This window comes from Panthera tigris, chromosome C1 (assembly GCF_018350195.1).
Source record: "Panthera tigris isolate Pti1 chromosome C1, P.tigris_Pti1_mat1.1, whole genome shotgun sequence".
Taxonomy (NCBI): Eukaryota; Metazoa; Chordata; class Mammalia; order Carnivora; family Felidae; genus Panthera; species Panthera tigris.
The window spans coordinates 174,808,369-174,826,922 of record NC_056667.1 but is presented as its reverse complement, the minus strand read 5'-3'; the positions used below and the strand labels follow the sequence as shown (position 1 = coordinate 174,826,922).

General features: G+C 38.1%; 2 protein-coding genes across 11 annotated transcripts in view; one reads left to right on the top strand and one right to left on the bottom strand.

Annotated features, from left to right (window-relative positions):
* WDR75 (WD repeat domain 75) overlaps positions 1–12,071 on the bottom strand; it is a 30,729-nt gene extending 18,658 nt beyond the window's left edge. For both annotated transcript variants that reach the window (XM_007094664.3, XM_042994893.1), the window contains exons 1-4: positions 11,908–12,071; positions 6,380–6,509; positions 3,068–3,133; positions 2,099–2,189 (exon numbers count right to left, since the gene is read on the bottom strand). In XM_007094664.3, the coding sequence (XP_007094726.1) occupies positions 2,099–2,189; positions 3,068–3,133; positions 6,380–6,509; positions 11,908–11,993 (373 nt within the window). In that variant the 5' untranslated portion in view covers positions 11,994–12,071. The remainder of the gene's footprint in view (positions 1–2,098; positions 2,190–3,067; positions 3,134–6,379; positions 6,510–11,907) is intronic.
* A 21-nt stretch (positions 12,072–12,092) lies between these two features.
* Positions 12,093–18,554, top strand: part of COL5A2 (collagen type V alpha 2 chain) — a 381,687-nt gene continuing 375,225 nt past the window's right edge. For 3 of the 9 annotated variants that reach the window (XM_042994886.1, XM_042994887.1, XM_042994884.1), the window contains exons 1-3: positions 12,104–12,190; positions 12,374–12,452; positions 17,109–17,335. The gene's annotated coding sequence lies outside the window, so the exon portion shown is untranslated. The other 6 variants (XM_042994885.1, XM_042994892.1, XM_042994890.1 and 3 more) reach the window with 6 other exon arrangements.

Sequence of the window (18,554 nt, the reverse complement as noted above, 5' to 3'; positions counted from 1 at the left end):
CAAACATGTCAGAAATGCTATAGAATATGATTCTCCAATATGACCATGCGGCTTATTCTTCTCAGAACCTTCCCTGACCACTTATTTAACTAGGTATTTCTCCAATGTTGCCTATTCCCCTCCCCTGCTATATTTTTCTCTAAAACATCTTTCACCTTCTTATATCTTATGACTGATTTGTCTGCTAGATCAGACTAGCAGACTGTTGAGATGGTCCATTTTATTCTCTCCAACAGAATAGAATGTGGCACATAGTAGGTTTTCAGTTAGACACTAAATGAATAAATTACATATAGTCAAAAAATGATACTATAAAAGATGACGTGTAAATAATTTATTTTTAAACCAGAAGCACACTTCAATATGATTTATACAATTTCCTAACAGAGACTGGTTTTGCATTGTGGAACAAAGATGAAACAAATGAAGAATATGAATTTAAATCTACTCTATGAAATGCTAGTTCAAGCCCGGTTCACAATTTTATCTAACAGCTAACTAGATTTTCATATTCTGAGTGCTCATGATATGGGCCAAGTACTGGAGAGTAACATTAATCCCACTATAAACAGAATTCCAATTAGATTATAGCATCTGGTTTACTCCAAAAGGCAAATGCCAAGGTCTTCACTTTAGATCAGTATTCTACCCTGGTTTGCACATTGGACTTAAACTAGGGAATTTTCAAGTAAACAGGCCCCACCACAGAGAATCTTAAAATTTTAAATTCTTTGCAGTGATTCTAATGTACAGCCAGTGTTAAGAACTGCTGATTTCACTGATACGGATAGCAAGTTTTGCTACAACTATTAGCAACTACTCTTGCAATTGAGAATCACAGTGTTAGTATACAGAGTGGTTACCAACTGTGAGTGATGAGTATAAACACCCGGGGAAATATAAAAATGTAGATTCCTAGACTAAATCTCACAACTAGTGCATCAATGGTCAGTTAGGGAGATTAGGAACCTACATTTTTAGTAAGGATGTGAATACACCTTAAGAATCCACACACTCTTCTATAAAACAGAGCTTAAATACTGAAGAGTTTTATCTAAAATAGTCAACTAGGAGACTTAATTATTTTAAGAAATGTTGCCATTTCCAGAACATTTTTTGGAATACTTTAGAGGTTGTTTATGGGCTAACATAACTAAACTTACTGCTTTTATTCTTTCACATTTCTGACAGATAAATATTAATCATTAACAGACTTCATTCACTAAATGATTTTTAGCTTAAAAAGATTTAACTTTCAGTTTTAATAAAAGTCCATGATAGAAAACAATCTGCCAATTTCTCCCAGCCAAAACAACACACAAAACCAATCCTCCCCTCAAAAAACCCCCCCAAAAACAACAAAAATACACCGTGGAAAGGATTCACTTAGCTAATGAGCCATGAGGCTGTGTAGCAGACTGCTCAGTAATTACCTTAAAGCTGCTTTCATCTTTGAATTCTGTATACAGCTATACTTTAGAGAGAACACCAGAGGTGCAGCAACCTTCTTGAATTCTGATATTACAAAAATTCTTTGGATATATCCCTCATGTCAATGTTCTGATGTATCAAATTCTCTGCTATAGGGTAATTATTTGTGACCACTAAAGATATTCCAGAAATTCATAAAATGCTCTGAAACATGGCAATTTCAATGAAATATGTTCCAATAATAAAAATGTAATTAATAATTTAATCACACTATTACCTCTTAATATCAAACTGTTTTCTATACCATTTCTGAACAGATTCAGGGTCAAAGGGGTGTTCAATAATGGGTAAAATTATAGTGATACTTAAGAATGACAGATTAAGTTCAGTAGAAAGATAAACTCTAGTCCACCTCTGCAACACAGCTTTGAACTTTGAGCTCTGCAGTCTATTATTATAACTATATATTAAGTAATCATTCCCTCACTATGTATTTCACAACTGGTATGAGGCTTCCCCAAAATAAATCCAATAACAACAGAAGGAACTGAAATGCCAGCTCCAAAAACTGTTAACTTCAGACTAAAACCAAGATGTTAACTTTTGAGAAACTATGGAAACAGTAAACCCATGCTATATAAAACAAAATAAGTTAATTATACTATACCTGGTTTTTCTTTATTTATTATAACAAAGACAGAATCCTCAGCCCTGGGTAGAGTAAAGAGGGCATGAAGTTTAAGCCCTACTACGAAAGTCTGAAAGATAAAAAGCACCATATTATTTATCACCTGTCCTCCCCACCCCCCAAACTTACGTTCCATAAAGGGCAGGGATTTTTTTTTTTAACCCATTTTGCTCACTGCTGTATCCCAACGTCAGAAGAGTATGTGGTATATAGAATATACTCAATATGTATTTGTTGAATACATTTTCAATTAATACATATAGATCCACATGTGTCTTTTAAATGGTACTATGGTATTCTAATGAATGAATATAAAATTTTAACTGACCTCAAGATCATATTCAATTTCTTTCTTCTGTAAACAATGCTGTAATAACTACACATACATGTCGTTATTTCAACAAGAAATTCCTAACAAGTGAGATGCTGGAATAAAGTTATTTTTTCATTATCAGTTGTACTCTGATTATGTACAAAAGTATCTGTTTCTCTGCACTTTACCTATTACTAGTGTGTTTTTTTTTTTTTTTTTTTTTTTGCAGTCTCCAATTTGGAACTGATAGGGAAAAATGCTGTGTCGTTTTTTATTTATGAGATTAAACACCTCTTCACATTTACTGGCTATTTGTTATTTTTTTTTCCTGGGAGTTACATATTCTTACCCTATGCCAATTTTGTTCCCACTGAGTTATTAGTTTTTCCTTATTGATTTTGGGAATTTTCTGTATTTTAGGGATAATATCTCTTGTAAATATTTTCTTCCAATTTTATTACTCATCTTTTCATTGAAAGTTTAAAATTTTCAAACAGTCCAATTTCTTTTATGGTGTGACTTTTACAACTTGTTTAAAAGGATATTAGGCCTTCTAAAAAAAAACAATGTGTCTGTCATTACATTATGTTGCCATTCCTTTTCAAAAGATAAAAATGGAAGATCAATCCACGTACCTTTATTAAAATGCCATCTACATAGTCCCACAGTTTAACTGTGCCATCAAAGGAACAAGAATACAACTAAAAGGGTAAAAACAGTACAGAATTTATTACAAAATACAACTTCATTAAGATATTAAACAAATAATTAAGCAATACAGATGGCATTTTCTGTTCATTAAATCCTTAGCTTTAAAGAGGTAGAGTCACTTACTCCTATTATTTTTTAAAATAGAAAATCTAATCAGAGCTCTGTGAAGTAATTTCAAGTTTTAATTAAAATGAGGGGGAAAAAGTCAATCCTCTATCTTCAAGAAGATGGTAAGTTCTTGAGCTATGAAAATACTTAAGAGCTTGTCTAGAGCCCAGTCCTCTCTTATTAGCAAAACCACTTTCATCTTACATACATTAAAGGACTGCTTCTCAAATGATCTGAGAATGTCCTCTTAAAAAAAAAAAAAAAAAAAAAAAAAAAAAATCCAACACACTAAAGACCAATACTTTTGTAAACTACAATTAAGTTATCATGCACTCGAATGCTGTGGCAATGTCACAGTGCTCTACAGTTCTGGGTCATTCAATTCCCACACTTCTCTCATTGCAGAATGGTAACCAACCATTTGTGGCACTGGTTTGTGCACCACACTTTGGTAGCACCAGAAGGCCTTAATAGCATGTATTTTTAGCTTTGTCCCAGTGGACTTAATTTTACTAAGGCTACACTGGATTACTTGTTGCCATTACAGTGAAAATACATCACTTAGAACATTTATAAAGAATTTTAAGGGGCGCCTGGGTGGCGCAGTCGGTTAAGCGTCCGACTTCAGCCAGGTCACGATCTCGCGGTCCGTGAGTTCGAGCCCCGCGTCAGGCTCTGGGCTGATTGCTCGGAGCCTGGAGCCTGTTTCCGATTCTGTGTCTCCCTCTCTCTCTGCCCCTCCCCCGTTCATGCTCTGTTTCTCTCTGTCCCAAAAATAAATAAAAAACGTTGAAAAAAAAAATTAAAAAAAAAAAAAAAAAGAATTTTAAGTTTTCTGAAAGTGGCAACTTTAAGATTTCTGCCAATGAGGACATGGAATCGGAGAACAGAAAATGGTATCATCTATTCAAGTAAAAGAATTAGGTCATGTAGGGGCGCCTGGGTGGCTCAGTCGGTTGAGCGTCCGACTTCGGCTCAGGTCATGATCTCGTGGTCCGTGAGTTCGAGCCCCGCGTCGGGCTCTGTGCTGACAGCTCAGAGCCTGGAGCCTGTTTCAGATTCTGTGTCTCCCTCTCTCTCTGACCCTCCCCCGTTCATGCTCTGTCTCTCTCTCTGTCTCAAAAAAATAAATAAAAGTTTAAAAAAAAGAATTATGTCATGTGGAAAATATACATCACAATTACTACATATAAAGAAAGGATCTTGAAAAAGGATTAGTAAAACATAACAACCAACCATACAATCACTGTCAAAACACAATGGTTAACACACAAATCCTATGACTCTGAAGTGCAGAGAATCTGCACTCATCACCTCAACCAAACCTTTCAATAAAAGCATTCTCTAACTTTATTAACTTTCAGTCACGTGAATAGATCTTTTATGCAATGATACATGGTTTTTGTTTGGCTACAAAACGTAGTCATACTGACTTCAGAAATTCCAGTTTTAATGAAAGGATACTGCTGCTATGAAAAACATCCAAGTGCTACACATAACAATGAACCGTTCTGTTAAACCCCCACAGCAAGGAAAGTAAACTGTGCTTGCACTCTGCAGGAAAGCTACTTAACTTTGACTTTCATGTAGTAGCTCATTTAATTTTGGAAAGAAAAGATCCCTGTTACGTTAGGCCCGACTTCTTTGTGATAACAACACAGTGAATGGCGATACAAATAAACCCATTCTTGTATCAGGCAATAACTTCCATGTTGGCAGTAAGTAATCTAGAAAAATGGAACTTGATAAAAAACTAGAGCAAGAGAGGGGTGCCTGGGTTGCTCAGTCAGTTAAGCATCCAACTCTTGATTTCAGCTTGGGTCATGATCTCATCATTTGAGAGATTGAGCCCTGCATCGAGCTCTACACTGACAGTGTATCCCTGCTTGGGATTCTCTCTTTCCCTCTCCCTCTCACTGCCCCTTCCCCATTCATGCTCTTTCTCTCTCTCTCTAAAATAAATAATTAAAAAAACAAAACAAACTAGAACACGAGTCAACCACTTTTGAGATGTCTTTAGTGGTTGCTGAAATTTAAGAACAGAATTAAAATGACATTATTTCTGAATTCTGAGCTGCTTTGTGGGGTGAGTGGGAAGGTCTGGACTAAATTAGATTCCCAAGTTTGCCCTGAAATTAACTGGTCCATACACTGACTAATCCTTCTTGTCCAGCACTGGCCTTAAGATAACATCTGCACCAACACTAAAGAGCCTCATATGTAAAGGAAAAGATCTAAACCATCAATACCCCTTGGCCAGCATTTTGAAAAATGTGTTCCAGAAACCAAAGGGGTTAAGGACATTTAAGCTTGAGAAACACCAAACAGTATGCACCCTTTTTGGATATTTGTAATGCATATAAAAGTATTTGAGAAGATCTACAACCAAGAAATCCATCTAACTGTGCCTAACCTTCAATTTCAGTAACTCACACAGCCAAGAATGTTTTCTTTCAAGCAACATCTATTAGCATTCTCTGGAATAAATGGTTTTACAGAATACAGCATGGGCAATGTAGATCTAGGCTGTGACCCTATTTTAATAACTAAAAATGTTAAAAAGTACCCTGAATCAAAAAAATCAACATATAGGTTTCTGTTGCTACCTGAAAGTAGAGTAATTCTATGAAACCTTTCATAGAAAGGTGGAAATGGTGTAAAACAAAGAAGCAATTACCATTAATTTATACAAACAATTTTGAGCATTCCCACATCCAAAGAATAACCTCTCTTAGGCTTTTCTGATACTTTGGGATTCATCTTGCTAATGGATGTACAACATATATTGAGATAAAGCACAGATGATCATAGCTTAAAGCTATGGTAGCTTGATGCTGAGCAGTTCCTGGGGAAGGAGCCTGGTGGGGCCACTCTCACTGCCAGGGGTGCGTGCTGCCTCTACATCACCCTGCTGCAAAATAAACATGGAATGCTATTTTTGATTTTCATCTTTTTTTGGTTTGGTTTTTTTTTTATAAAAACGAAGTGGCACAATACGAACTTTTGAAAAGCAAGGGATGCATGTATTTTTCTAATTGTAACTTGGTAAGTTTCCCAGCTAAAATCAAATCATAATTTTCTGGTAACAACAAAGCCAATATTACATTTAATTATAAATCATTTGACACCTGTAGATGATTATTGGGGTTGAGCTGGATTCCAGTCACCAGATTTCTGTGCCCTTGCAATATGTGTACACATTCTTCTGTAGCTGTGCTATGAACTTTAACAAAGTCACCAGAGACACAGAAGATATACCTGGAAATAAGAAAAAAATAAATTTCATGTATTCTGTATACAGCATAATCTTTGTCTTATAGTTCATGAAAAATCTTTTTCACTTGCAACAGAGGTTTCTTTTAAAACCAACAGTTTCAAAAAAAAAAAAAAATAAAATAAAACCAACAGTTTCAAGAACTACATACTAAAAATTCTGTGCTATGTTCTCACTTACCACGTACCATTACTCTAACAGCATCTTCCCATGTCCCCCCTGCTCTCCATTGTTCACTGGGGACACCACCTTACAAACGCTAAGTCAAATCTCTCTCTAGTTGGCAAGGCCTCTTTTATAGCAAAGTACAAAGACTTTGTGACAGTTTTTTCACTTGTTGCCGAAATGTTGGTTTTGTTTTTGTCTTTCTGGATTTGTGGCTTTCTTCAAAATAGGAGAGGCTACTAAATTACTAAAAGGAGTTAAGTGGGGGCAATATTTGGCAATTTTCATTACGGATATAACCACAGAACAGAGCTCATAGTATAGTAGTACAAACCTTCTAGTCTCTACAAAATAAAAAATGTTCTGTGCCTATTACGTAGAACATTATACATGTCTAATAGGGTGCTTTTCCATGCAGTACAGAAGGTACAAACCACAGAATCCCCAGGCCAGATCTCTTCTCTGTGTTCCCAAAGCAACCTGTACATGACTTGATCCTACTACTTTTCACACTGTGTTGCCATTACTTGTTTACAAATATATCCCCCTTCCTTATTAGGCCATAAGCTCCCATCAGGCAAATGCCTTAAATTTATCTTTGATTCCCAATGTCCAATCCAGTTTGTTGAACAGAACCCACTCAATTCTCAGAGATTTTGTAAACTATCTGGATAAAATGAACCAATAAAAAAAATTATAAGATAACAAAAGAGTAAATCTTCTAATGCTGACCAGGATCACTACTACCCTATTTTATCAATTCTAAGACACCTGCTTTTTCACATGTTCACCTCTCTGAAATCAGGATGCATTATTCTAAGTGCCAGGAGGCAATCATGAAATGCCTTGTTTCATTGTCTAAAAGATTAAGCAAGTTCAAGCAACAAAACATCTGAGACATATGGTTACCCTTCTGGCTGGATCCTCCTCTTCATTCCCATGAGTACCTTAATTCAGAGTCTTAACATCTCCAGCCTGGACCTAAGGGCTTCTTACAGTCTCCAGGTGTGGCCCTTCAATTCCTCTTTCCCACTCACACCAGATTAACTTTGCAAATTTGACATTACTTCTCTAAAGATAAAATTACATTACAGTTTGTCAATGTTTTCCCACTGTCTTTGGGATATGATCTAAACTCCTAAGGCCTTTGGTGATTTGACCTGATCTAAGTGTAGCTACTTTGTCATTTTAAAACTGTCCTCTAGTCAAGTGGTTTACAACTCCACTACCCTCCCACTCCCCACAGACACACCCCATTATACCAAAAGGTTGGCTAGGCATTCCCTGAGATGGTGGTGGGTGAAGGGTACTATGTGCCAGGAAAACTCCCTGATTCTGATATGCTTCCCCAGAGAAAAGGAATTTCCTCTCTCCTTGCTCCTCCACAGGGAATGGCTTTAAATTTGAAAGCAAGCCCCCAAAAGAAACACTCTCTCCCTGCTTTTGTATACATCGCTGTCTACACAGAATACTCTTTCTTTCTGACTACTTCCTTAAGACAGACTCAGCACACGTGAAGCCTTCCTGCATTTTCTCATTCTAGAGCAGCACCACTCTTAATGTGCTTATACAAAATGGTAGGCTTAGCTCTATAAGAGCACTGACCACACAGCATATTGAAGCCTTCCCCTACTAGACTGTAAGCTCTTTGAGGGGAGGAAAGGTGTGTTTACTTACTATAAATAATAATAGAAATATAGTAGGTAGAAAAAGGACACAGTTTTAAGAAGTCAAACAAATGGGTTTGAATGCCAGCTTTACCACATATGGGCTGAATGCTGGGAGAATTTAATTCTCTAAAACATCACTGTTCTCTGCTGTAAAAGGCAGGTAATGGTTTCTCACAGGGTTATTATGAGGACTAAAGGAAACAACACATGCAAATGCACCCTTAGCACACACAGTATGGTTAGCACACTCAAATGCTTTCATAAAATCAGAATACCTAAAACCCTGCAGACAGAAATGCATGTAAAGCATAGACCACAATGCCTGCCACATGATTCAATCAACTTTACTGAAATGGAGAAGTTAGGGATGCTTTCAAACAGGAACCAGAATTTAAATGAGGCTCCAAAGGATGCATAGAGCTGGGAACGAAAGAGAATACCAACATAAATATAAGCTGGGAAATAATTAACACAGTACCTACAAGAGATAGGAAATGACCTAACAAGCAAAGTGTATATGATGGGTTATGTCAGGAAATAATTGGGTAAGGAGAGTCAAGCTAGATCAGGGAAAGTCATGAAAGCCAGAGAAAAGAGCTGTAGATAAGGAAGGCAACAGAAGATTAATAGGGTTCTGAGCAAGACTAGGAATAAGGGTGAGAGTTATGATAGTAACACTTAAGGAAAATTATTACAGCAGTATACAGAATGGTCTGCAAAAGAGTATTTAGAGTTGGACACTAGCTTTGTGGGAATTTAGGAATGTAAAAGACAAGAATGACCTACTTTTTAAATTTTCTATACCTTAGCAACCTAATGCTTAGCACCAAGTAACTGTGGGAGCTAAAAGGATGTAATATAAACAGTGCTGGACTGGGAGTCAGTAATAACTGATACAGGAATACAAGCTATTCTCATGTATACCCACCTCACGACTTGCCTCTTGTAACAACCCCCTCAAGTAGGCAGAACAGAGTTTTTGTCTTAGTTCCAAGAGGACCCAATGAACAAGAGGAAACAGATAAAACTCCACGATTCTAGTCTTATTTACTATCTCAGCTTTCTTGATGACCTCCTTGAAGCAAAATACAAAATTACCTTATTCCTTTTTGTATAAATTTTTGTATAGCCAAAATTTTGTATAGCCAACACCTGTAGTACCTTTTAGATAACATCCAAAGCCTTGATGAGTTCATTATGACCCTGTTCATTTGCTAGACAGCTGATTTTAATTACTACTTTTTATATAGACACAAACAAAACCCAAACACTCCACATCTAAATCTTCACCAAATTCCCCAAACTTCAGTACTGATTTTCTACCTACTTATTAGGTCCACCTGGTCGTTTCATAGGTACTTTAAACTCAACAGGTCCCAAAGTGGACTCGCTATCTCATTAATCCTAAGTGCTGATTCACTCCAAAATTGTCTATTCTCTTCATCTTCAATATTATCTTGGTTTAGGCCAAAGTAATTTCTTGTCTGAATGCCTGCATTAGCCTTTTAAGCCATGGTCTGCACTCTTCCAGATTCTTCTCCCACCACTTCCCTATACTTTATGCTGCAAACTATACTGACTTTACACACATCACACTACCTACCCCTCCCACCCTACCCCAGCAACTTCAAGCTGCGCACTTCGCCTGGATGCCTTCCCCCAATATCAGTGGTGGAACAAACTCCTGTTAGTCTTGCAAGGTCCCACTACTGAAGGGAAACTTTCACTATATAACTCCCTCCTCTATGCCATCTGTGTACCTCAAGTATGCTAAGTCAACCTACCTCTGATCTTGCCACTCTCCACCACTTATTACTTAGTTTTATGCATAGTCTTCGGATTAACATTCTTGAAGAAACATAATCATGTTACCTTCCACCGCCCTCCATCTAGGGAATAAAAAAAATAGTCTCTTTGGACCAAACAACCAAGAACTGGCTTCACATTCCTTTTTCAACCTCACTAGCTCTCTTCATATACTAGTCATATGAGCTAACTGTACCACAGTCTGTTCAATATATTTAGGTTTCTACTCTTGCTTATACTGTGCCCACTATCTGGAATGCCTTGCATCCATATCCTCTAGTCAAAATACCATTCACCTATTTAGGCCTAGCCTAAATGTCATTTCCTCAGCAACCTGTCCATCCTCACCAGTCTGAAGTACTCTCTCTTTAGTAACTCCCAAGGAACCATAGTATGCAACATCTGTTACTAATTATTTTTTTCCTCACTAGACTGTAAAATCTTGAAAATAGGATCAATATTAAAATTATCTTAATTTTTGTCATGTCAGCTTGTTATAAATAATACGTAGCTGACAAATACTTTAAAACGAATTGTAGGACTTGGTAAATGAAACACACTGCATCTCATCCTAAGTTGTAGAAGCACTACGCTGGAAAAAGAAACTGGATTCCTAGCTGTAAGCAGAACTTTGACACCTTGAAATCTCAGTTTCTTCCTGATTTATAAGATGAATATCAACAAAGCTTTCTTTCATGTAAAGACCAAGGATTCTTCTTTTTTTTTCTTGCCTCTACTATTTATGAAAACTCCTTCAGTCATGCATGCATTCAACAACTATCATACACCCATAAGCAAGACACTGTGGGGGATACAAATTTTCATAAGATATTACCGTTACTCTTCTAAGACAGAAAGGGTTAATTAACTAAGGGTCACTCGGTCCTTAAATGATTTGAAAACCTCTTTCTACGAGATGTCATTTGTAAATTATACTGACAATAGAGCAATGACAGCTGACACACACTGAGCCATTAAGTACCAGGCTTGTTTTACCTGATTTATATGTATTAAAGCACTTAACCCTCTCAACAACCCTAGGAATTGGATTACAAAATACTATTCCTGTTTTAGGATGAGACTACTGAGGCAAAGATAAAGAACTTGCAAAGGTCACACAATGTAAGAACCGGGTTTTGAACCCAGGGAGTAGTTTGGTTTCCAGCTATACTGAACTCCCGAGAATAGAGACCAGGGCTTCCATACGTAATCATTCCGCACAGACTCTAACATCAGTATCACGCATAGTTGCAATAAGGTTGCCAAAATACATCTTTAGGGGAAAGAAGAGTGTGGAGAAAATGGAAATCTTTGATCTTTCAGTAATTCAAAGTCACGACTCTTTCCGAAAAAACACTCCTCGCAGTACTGCAAGGGCAGTGATGTACAGACCTTTGCCCAGACTTTCTCGCCGCCCCACGGCAGAGCTGATTCCAGGCACGTGGGCCCGCCCCCGGTCCCTCAACCACCTGCAGGTAAACTGTTCTGTAAAGAAGCCTCAGCCTGCAGTGCCACGGGACTAAGTGGTTTCTCACTCCTCTAAACAGCACTGAGGCAACGGTTCCCTTACGCGTGGCCTGGGGACTCCCGCACGCGTGGCCTGGGGACTCCCGCACGCGCCCCCTTCCCAGAGCCTAGAACCGCCGGTTGGCGAGTCCGGACTGGCCTGACAGTTCTTTCCTCCCCCTCCCCGGGGACTCACGTCCCTCAGCCCGGCTGACAGTGCGCGGTGGCCCCATACTTAGAATCCGCAGAGAACACAGCTCTCCTAAAGTTCAACTCGCTGCCGCCGCAACGAACCACGCGGACACTCTCCTCCTCCACCATCTTCGCGCAGACGCAGGAACTCACGACCGCCCGCAAGCCCCGAACTTCCTTGACGGAGGCCGGGCGCTAGGGCACGAGTCTCAGCCCACAAAAGGCGTGCACGGGCTTCTCTAGGCCTCAGTCTCTATGGTAGGACCCAGCGCCTGTGCCGCCATCTTTTTTGGGGGCAACTTTAAATTACAACACAGGTAGGAAAGGTGAGACAATGAATTTGTATTAGAAATCTTTGAACTCTTAGTACAAATAAATTTCTCTCTGGCCTGTTAATTTGATTCTACCTACAACTTCGTTCGCCAGAAGGGAAGGGTGGCCTATTGTGTATCACGTGACCTCCAGACGGCCTCCCTTTCCACTCACCAAGGCCTTTCCTTTCTCGGTAGTGATTCGGGCGCTGCGAGATGACGCCAACATATTCGTGCCACCTGGTTTCACCGCTCAGCTTAGTTCTTGGGTGGAAAGGTAGCTTTCTACTATTTGCATAGATGTTTGTCCCTTTCATTAGCCGTCATTTTCTCCTTTTCCGCCGAGCGTAGCATAGGTCTCTACAAAATCTCCGCAACTCCGAAGGCCTTGCCTTTTCCTTTGGACACCTTGGCTCCTGCTCCGGAATTCTGGTGCATCCGTTTTTCTGTTCGGTGGAGCTGCTCGCACCGATCTGACATTCCCTCCCACTTCGGCCCAAGTTCCGACGCCGCTGCTCCCAGTTTGGCTATTTTTTTTTTTCTTTTTTTTTTGTGCCTGTTGCTTTGCTTTTAGCTTTTCCATTAGTCCACCTTGCCTGTAGGTTAGGAGCCCCCGAACTCGGAGCATGGGTAGGCCTCTATCACCATTCCTTTTTATAACGCTGTGTACATCCTCTTCGTGGTCCAGGTCTATTAGGGGTACACTTACCTTTATTCACTCATTAAGTACACATTTATCAATCCCCTTGCCGGCACTGTACCACTACTAAGTGAAGAGCCACTGACAGCTTAATTTTATTTATTTTTTTAAATGTCTTTTTTCAAAAATGTCTTATTTTATTTTTGAGAGAGAGAGATTGTAAGCGGGGGAGGGACAGAGAGAGAGAGAGAGAGAGAGAGAGAGACAGAATTTGAAGCAGGTTCCAGGCTCTGCACTGTCAGCGCAGAGCGAGGCATGGGGCTCAAACCCAGAGATCGTGACCTGAGCCAAAGTCATTCGACCGACTGAGCCACCCAGGTGCCCCCTGACAACTTAATTTTAGCAGGAACAGGTCTGCCCTGTACGTGTTACCTCTTGCTAGGTTACAATTTATCAGTTTTCTGGAGACAAATAATAATTATTGTGAGGTACGGTGCAAAACAGATGGGACCCCTGTCCTGTTAACCTTCCACGGGAGGGACAATAAAATTGTTTTACAAATTAATGACAGATTGTGTGCTAAAGTAAGACTTTAATATGAGAGAAAATGGTTTTCTCTGAGGAGGTTTAGGTTTAACCTGATGAGTATGTTTGTTAAAGTTATGCAGGTTAAAAAATACTTTAAAAATTCATTGTTAATACAGATTTGCTGTAAAATAATTCAGTACAGAAATATGATTAGGATCACTCCCACCCACGGATATCTCTCCACTGCTAAAAGTTTGGTGTGTATGCTTCTTGATATTTTTCTAGGTATCCATATACTTTCACATTATTCTTCAGTACAAGGCACTACATAATTTTTTTTTCCCTCTCTCTAGGTTTTTCACTGCATACAGATTTTATCTCCTTTTTAGTGACTGCATAGTATTCCACAGAGTAACCGTGCCATCATTGATTAAGTCATTTTCCCAAAGGTGGATATTTAGTCATTTCCATTTTGTAAAGTGGCAAATAGTGCTATAGAGAACATGAATTTGTGACAGCATTGCTATAGGAGAGATTCCTAGAATAAGTACTGTAGGATTGAGGGATATCTATATTTTTATTTTGAAGGAATATTTTGTGGAACTGAGATATGTGTTATTGGGGAAGCTAGGGGGAATAACTAATGGCATCCAAAAAAGGGGAGACATTTAACTTTGCTTTGTAGTCTCAAGTTGGGGGGGGTACATAAGGAGAGAGTTATAAGATAGTATGTTTTCTTAAGAACTCATGAGGGAAAAGGACTGATGAAATGGTGTTAGGCAATTTTATTTGGTGTTAGGCAATTAGCAACAATTGAAAGGTAGCCAGGGCTAGGTAATCCATTATTTGAAATTTAGATTGTAATGTGGGGTTTTATCTTTTACTCATTGCTTTATTGGGTGGTTGTTTTCTTACTGTTGAGTTTTGAGATTATTTATTTTGGATACACTTTCCTTGTCAAATATGTGAATTGTGAATATTTTCTTCTGAACTACGGCTTGTCTTTTCATTCTGTTAATAGTGTCTCTCGTGGTACTAAAGTTTTAAATTTGCATGAAGTGCAGTTTATCAGTTTTTTTTCTTTTCTGGATCATACTTTTATTGTTGGACCTAAGACCTTCTTACCTATTCCACACTCATGATGATTTTCTCTTATATTTTATACAAGGAATTTTATGTTTTATAGTTAATATTTAGGTCTGTGATCCATTCTGAATTAATTTACATTTGATTCTTTTTTACAGCCTCTATTTTTTCCATGAAAATTTCTATCTTTCCATTTCTTTTAAGAGCATTTTGCCTACTTTTTGGAGTATTGTTATAATTACTGAATTAAAGTCTTTTCTAATAATTTCAACATTTGGATCATCTTGGTGTTGGTGCCTGTTAATTGCCTTTCCTTTAAGAGTTATTGAGATTTTTCTGGTTTTGGTTTTGTGTGTTGAATAATTTCATATTTTATCTCAGACGTAATGTTAAGAGATCCTGGATCCTATTAAAATCCTTCAAGCCTTGGCCATGTTAATTCTGTGTAGTCTCATGCATGCATAGCTCAGAAGTGAGCCCAGTATTAATGATTTAAAAGTTATCTCTCTCCAACTCTTGCTTCTGTGATATTCTATATTTTTGGGCTTCCTTGATTTTCCTTCTTGGTGTTCTGATTAGAAAGCGCAGGCTTTTTCCTCCCACCTTATTGCATACTTTTCCACAGTAAGGCCTTGTAATGAGGCTATGTGGTAAGGGCAAAGGATATGTGGGGCCATATGGCCATCTCCCTCTCTCCACCATTGTCATTGCTGCTGAGTAACTGTACCTTTATTATTGGATCTCATCTGGGGTGGATCCAGGAGAATTAAAAGAGCTCCATCTCATAGGGGACATTACTCCCAAATGGGGGTAGGAGAAAGAGAGAGCTGCTTCATTTCTTGTCACTTGCTACTAGGTCTTCCTTGGAGTCCTCATCTTCCTACCCTACCACTTGTGTTTACCTTGCAGAGGCAGCTGTTAGTTTATTTTGTATTTTGTTTAGAATTTTTAGCTGTAGTTAGTGGGAGAGATAGAGTAGAGTACCCTAATTCCAGTTTGACAGGAGCTGAAATTCTCTAGGTTAACTTCTTAATAGAATTACTCTGATTCTTGTACATAGAGACTGGTGAGATGTTGCAGGGAGTATGGCCGGAGTCCCACAAGATGAGTCTGCAAACAAAGTGCAGTTAAGTGAAGGTCCTCATACTCGAGTTGGAATGAGGCCGGCCCGACTCTAGAATGAAGCTTCTTTTTATTAGGATAATTGCTAAAGACTACATGCATAAAGTCAGCTAAGCAAGTGTGTTGATCAATCTAATGGTTTAGCTTTTCAAGGTTGAATTTTGAGTTAATTGGTTTCTATAACACTAGGAAGGGTCAGGTGTGAAGGAGGATCTGGCCTTGGACACTGTTAATGGCTCTAGGTGTTCCTTGTAAGCCAGATGCAGTGCTATGTAAACATGTCCTAAGGCTTTGCACCTTCTCCAGCCCTTCCCATTTGAAGTCTTTTCCTTTGATGCTTCTCTCCTGCATCTCCCACAGTATGGAAAAAAGGTTTGAAGCTTGAAGCCCTACTAGGAGTGTCTTGAAATAGTGCAGTTGAGAGATAATGGTGGCTTCGACTCGGGCAGTAAGAGTGGTGAGAAATGTTTGCGTTCTGGGTATATTTTGAAGGTAAAACAAATAGTGTTTTCTGATGGATGAAATGTTGTATGTAAGACTATGGGAGAACAGATGACTCCAGAGGTTAGAACTGAGAATTTTGAATATTGAGATCACCATGTTCTGTGAAGGAAAGACTGTGAGAAAACAGATTTTTTTTTTTTTTTTTTGCCGGGGTGTGGGGCGGGGGGGGGGGGTGGAACTAGGTATGAGTTTTTTATAAGACATTGAAATGGAGATGTTGAGTAGGCAGCTGAGTATCCCGTTGGAATTTAGTGCAGAGATATAAATTTGGGAGTCATTTGGATATAGGTTATATGGAGGGGCAATGAGGATGGCTGAGGTCACCAGTGGAGTGTGTGTAGGTAGAAGATGGAAGAGGTCCAAGGACTGAGTCTCTGAGGTACTTTAATATTTAGGGATCAGGAAGATGAAGAGGAAATGAAAAAGATTGGCTAGTTTACGAACAAAACCAGGAAGGTATGATGCCATGAAAGCCAAATGAAGAAAGAGGTAGAACTGATCTTTTTGTCAACTGTGACTGATAGGTTAAATAGCTAGAAGACAAAGAATTGACTGTTGCACTTAGCAATATGGAAATCACTGGGGGTGTTGATAAGAGTAGTCTTGATGGGAGTGCTGGGAATGAAAATCTGATTTGAGTGGGTTCAGGAGAGAATAGAGAAGTGAAATTGAAGATAGTAGGACTTCTAGGAGTTTTGGTGTACAGAGAAAGGAAGAAACATGATAATAGCTAGAGGGAAAGTGAGGTCAAGAGACACTTTTTTTTTCTTTCTGTTTCTAAGGTAAAGATATAGCAGATAGTAGGCTGATAGAAAAGACATAGGAGAAAGAGAAAAACTGACAATCAAAGAAAGTAAGCAAATAATTGCAGGAACACTTCTTAAATAGGTGAGAAAGGATGGAATCTAGTGTTTAAGTAGAGGGATTGGCCTTTGCCAGGAGCACTGACACTTCAACCATAGAAACGAAAAGAAATAAAGATGAAGGTAGATGGGAAGATGTATTTATGGGAGAATTTGAAATTTTTCTTTTGTTTGCTTTCTATTTTTTCAGTGAAACAGCAAATAAAGCAATCAATTGAGATAAGGATTGGGAAGGAGTTGTTGGAGGTTTGAGGAGAGAGAAGATATGGAATAACCATTTAGGATGGCATTCAACCAACTGTGGCCTGTAGGCCAAATGTGGCTTGTCATCTCTCTTGAGAATAAAGTTTTGGGAACACAGGTGTGCCTCCTTGTTAATATATTGTCTATGGCTGCTCTTGCACTACAGTTTCAAAGGTGAGTAGTTGTGACAGAAATTGTATGTCATGAAAAACCTAAAGTATTTACTGTTTGGTCCTTTTCAGAAGAGTGATGCTGACTCTCGGCTTAGGAGGAAGGAAGGGAGAATGGGGGTGTCTATGAAGACTAGAAACATAGATAATATTCTATTTTTTTACAGAATTAAGATATAATTCAACTGGGGAGTTTCACTGTAAAAGACAACTTTTGTTGTTATACTGATAATTTTTTTTCTCAGATTATCAAAATGACATCTCAAAATTTGAAGATTCTAATTTAACTCTCAGATCTCAATTTAAGAGACAAAGCAATAGGGAAAAACTTCATAAAACTAAACTAATTGCACATTTTAATGACAGCTATGCAAAATAAGCTCTTCAGTAGACTCTGAAGCCCTATCCCCATAAAAATGAACTTACACAAAACTCTATACTTAAGTACCTGGCGTTAATACTTTATGCCTGTTATATACCCAAGGGATAGTCTAGCTATTTATACTAATCTCTTACTAAATTCTCATTACTATATATAAGCTATACATAAGAAGTACCTGGAGTGCTTTAGAAAATAATGAAACCTCCATAGATTCTGATGAAATTGGTCTGCAGTGTCACCTGGACATCAGAGTTGGTTTTTTTTTTTTTTTTTTTTTTTAAGTGTGGTGAAGTACACATAGTATAAAGTTTTTATTAGTGACATTTAGTATATTCACAATGTTACAGAACTATCACTGTATCAAGAATGTTTTTGTCACTCCAAAAGGAAACTTTTTACCTTTAAGTCACTTCTTATTCCCCCTTAATTGCTAGTGTATAGAAATAAAATGGATTTTTGTGTGTTGATATTGTATCCTGCAACTTTGCTGAATTCATTTATAGATCTAATAGTTTTTTGTTGTGTATTCTTTAGGATTTTTTAAAATTTATTATATCATGTCATCTTTTCTAGTTTGCATGTTTTTTGTTTCTTTTTCTCACCTGATTGATCTGACTAGAACTTCTAATACAATGCTGAATAGCAGTGGTGAAAGTGGGCATCCTTGTCTTATTCCTGATCTGAGGGGGAAGGTTTTCAGTCTTTCACTATTGAGCATCATGTTAGCTGTGGGTTTTTCATAAATTCCTTTTATCTTATTGAGGAAATTCCCTTCTATTTCTAGTTTGCTGAGTGTTTATGACTACATTAATGAGGAATATTGGCCTATAGTTTTCTTTTC